At 38.0% G+C, this 3,731-nt stretch overlaps 2 protein-coding genes across 6 annotated transcripts in view; both read left to right on the top strand.

Moving 5' to 3' along the window:
* Positions 1-2,247, top strand: part of LOC116673491 (uncharacterized) — a 2,368-nt gene extending 121 nt beyond the window's left edge. The window contains exons 1-3 of one of the 2 annotated variants that reach the window (XM_032505856.1): positions 1-1,399; positions 1,532-1,594; positions 1,779-2,246. The exon at positions 1-1,399 is cut by the window's left edge and continues 121 nt beyond it. In XM_032505856.1, coding sequence (XP_032361747.1) covers positions 1-1,399; positions 1,532-1,594; positions 1,779-1,831 — 1,515 coding nt within the window. In that variant the 3' untranslated portion in view covers positions 1,832-2,246. Of the gene's footprint in view, positions 1,400-1,531; positions 1,595-1,778 lie in introns of both variants that reach the window. The other variant, XM_032505857.1, reaches the window with a different exon arrangement.
* The window catches only part of LOC116673489 (uncharacterized), a 40,408-nt gene that overhangs the window by 17,840 nt on the left and 18,837 nt on the right, over positions 1-3,731 (top strand). The window lies entirely within an intron of this gene.

Raw genomic sequence — 3,731 nt, 5'->3', positions numbered from 1 at the left:
GGGCAGCTGATTGAAACCAAAGCTGCCTCTGAGCATGTTCAACGTAAGACCAAAAGAAAAAGGATTTCAAAAGAAGAAAGTGTTGTAATCATTGACTCTGACTCCGATACAGACAACCAAAACCATGAAACACCAAGGAAGAAAATAATTTTATCCCCAGGGTCGGACAGCGGGGATGTCCTAAGTGTGGAACAAAATCAATACTCACCTAAAACTGTGGACATGGAGTATAGACCGGCTAAAGAAAAGCTTCAAGAAACCAAACTGTCTTTCGCAAACTCATCACTGCCACAGCCCCAGTCCAAACTTCATGATACACAGTTAAAAGAATTGACGCAAGATGCATGCTCTGACCTGTCAGGCAGTAGAGAAAAGAGTGTGCAGCTGATTGACGCTCAATGTGGCTCTGAGCACGTTCAACACAAGACCAGCAGACAAACAACCTCAAAAAAAAAAGATTTGTGTGATTCAGGAAAAGTGGTTGAAGAAAGTAATTTCAGAAAAAAAAAGGCAAAAACGAAAGGAGTACTGTCATCAGGATCAAAAAACAGTGGTGATTTCTTATGTGCTACAAAAAACAGACCTTTAGCTGAAACTGTGGAACGTCTTTGTGGAACTGCTAATGGAAAGCCTAAGAAAAGCAAAGAATCTTCAGAGAAGCAGCCCAAATCTGTGGGTGGGGAGGTAGAGTCTATTCTGGGTCACAATCCTGTTATTCCTCGCTTTGTTCTTAAGAAGCCTCCTCAACACGGTCAAAACTGGACACTTTCTGAAGACCCTGCAGTCCACAGGCAGGGTAGAGATGGATCTCAGTCTCCAAAGACATCTACAGCATACAGCAACAATACTGACTCTTGCAGAATTAAAAAAGTAAGATTTATGCTCCCATTAGAACCTGCAAATGACAACCACCATACAGCAGACAACATTCAGGCCAACATAAAACCTAGAACAATTTCAAGGCAACATTCCTTACCTTCCTCCAGTAGCTTGTCTTCCACAAGTGAACCACTTTCTGGAGCCAGACAAAGCTCAGTCTCAAGAGCTCGGTCCAATAGTCTTCCTACGGCTAAGCAGAGCACATTTATTCTCAAACCTTCATCCAGCCTACACCCCACTCACAGTCCCACAAAAGGTCCATCTTCTGGAACCATGCAAAGTTTAGGAAATAAACGAGCAAAAGAAATCTGGAAGAATAGCTATATCCCAACCAGAAAAGACAAAAGAACCACAAAGGATTCAAAGAAGGCACCTAGACCAAATTGTAGACTGAAGCAAAAGTCCAAGAAGTCTTCAACCCCCCTGATGGAGAAGTCCAAGATTGAGGCAATAGGGATGACAAAGGCCGCAGCCATAGAGATGACCAAGGCTGCGGGTCGGAATCCCCCTGCAGAACAAAGTGGGTTCTTTTGAAGTCTCTAAAATGTATTTTTAAATGTCTTTAAAGATCACAACAATATCATTTGACTATTGGAATTTATTAAGTGGGACTAATTAAAATCCATGTTCTTAACCCTTATTTTTAAAATAGGAAGAATTGTGGGTGATAATTACAAGTGGTCAAAGAAGTCAAACGTGGCAAAGCCAACAAAAGGTGATGCTTAACATTTTCCCCATTGTGGGAACGATACATGCATAGTTATTTTACAGCCAAGCAATGCATTATGCTATTTCAGGTTTTGTGGTTTCTTAGATGCTGGCGTAATTTTTTATTTTTCTATTCATTTTTTTTAATGGATATATCTTCTCTCCCTGCTTTCCTCTATTTCTCATTGCAGTTTCCAGCAGGCAAGGAATACAGTATAGACCCTACGCAAAAAGCCATCGGTGAGAAAAAGTTGTCCGGTTCTGTGAATCAGTCTCCAGTTTGTCACTCCCAAAGGGATAGTTGGTTGATCAGCGAAAAACAAGTTACTGGTTAAATCTTTTAATTTCCCATAGCATTTTCTGTATTGTAACTGTGTGTATGTGTATACTGTTTGCTAATATATTATAACAGCTGTTAGTGGTATTGACATCGTTTTTGAACGGGAAATAAATGTTCTTTTTATGAGTTACCTCAAATTGTATTAAAATTCAGCATTACGTTAATTATTTTTCATCTTAAACTTGAAACTTAGATATTAAAGATATTTTGATCCTTTTTAATATGTCACATTTTTTGATATTGGTTTTGTACTTTCCTAAACTATAAGCAATGTTGTATCACTTTTTAAAAGGTTAATATGAAAATGCATAAAGTCAAAATTGATTTATTGTGATTTGTCTTGTGTGTTTGTCTACTTCACTATTAGATGGAGATGCTGCAAAGTACATTACATAAACCATTTTAAATGATACAGTAGTGTGTTAAAGCAGATATAAATTGTTGGCTCTATAGTATTATGTTTGCGTCATACAGTTCAGCAGCTATGATAATAGAAACTGGTGCAGACCACAGTCAATATTGGGTAAAACATTTGTTTTTTCCTCTTTCAATTGTTGATCATCTTACATCACAAAATTGGATGAATTTGTTTTTGGAGGGAGGCTGTGCCACAGTGCCAATTTCAAGGTTGGGGGTTTGAACCCTGGCCTTGCAATTCCATGTGAAAGTGCTCTTGGGCAAACCACAACCCTGAGTTGCCCCCAATGCTGCACCATCGGTATTTATATGTGAGCGTTTATCTCGTGAGCAGCTGGCATCTTGTATGGCAGCGTCTTATGAATGTGTGTGAATGGTTCCTGTACTATGTAGTTAAGACTAGAAGAGCAATATATAAGAACAGTCAATTTACATTTTTGGGTAATGGAATAAAAGTCAATACAGCACTTATGTATAGGATGATATGGAATTTATGTCCGTCTTGATAAAGTTTTGACCATTACAGGCAACCTTAATGTTTTTAGTGGTTCACATTAGCAAAAAAAACCTCGTAAGAACCTGTGGTGGAATTTGTAATACATAGGGTGAGATCTGAAATAAGGCTTCGGTCAACAGTCTTAATTCTTTATTTTTTTACGCAAGGAAGGTTTAGTACAGAAGAGTCTGAGAATGAACAAAGGAAGTAGAAAGGAAAATGTACTTGTGTTGCTGGACAGGATATTCCTGGTTGTTGCTCAACTGCAAGGTCAAAGAAAGATTAGGGGGAGGATATTTGAACTGTTCAGAGGAACAACTTGTGGTATGCGCAGGGTCAAAAGTGTATGCATGCCACAGTACATTCTGTCGGGCCATTTATATGTTTTGCTTCAACTCCTGAAAGACAACGGATCATGGATGAGTTTAGTCTGTTTTCCTGTGTGTGCATAATGCACACAAAAGAAAGATTTTGTAATCTTGTTTGGTGATTTGCAATGCCATACTACCTGCAGTAATTACTTTAATTGAAACATCTATTCACATAAAAAAAAATCCACAGCCAGAATAAAAATTCAAAGCAAAAGGATGATAGCAATGCAACGATTACAAGACAATCCAGAACAATAGATCACATAGCACATCCCCTTCAAAGACCCCTCCACTAGACAGAACCATACTATCAAAATAAAACAGGAAACAGAACATACGGACACTCAGAGGTGCTTTTATTTTGGTGCTGTCACTTGTTAGAAGAATAAAAAAACATGAATATTGTTTTACATATATGCTCACAGAGTGTATTGAAGTCACTTTTTCTAGTTTTTGTCCCTTTGTGATTGTTCGGTATGAACATTAATTTTACAAAGATATTTAGAATTAGACATAGCTT

The sequence above is a fragment of the Etheostoma spectabile genome, chromosome 23 (genome assembly GCF_008692095.1).
Source record: "Etheostoma spectabile isolate EspeVRDwgs_2016 chromosome 23, UIUC_Espe_1.0, whole genome shotgun sequence".
NCBI classification, from domain to species: domain Eukaryota; kingdom Metazoa; phylum Chordata; class Actinopteri; order Perciformes; family Percidae; genus Etheostoma; species Etheostoma spectabile.
Note: the sequence above shows the minus strand (reverse complement) of the source record. Positions and strands in the feature narration are given on the sequence as shown.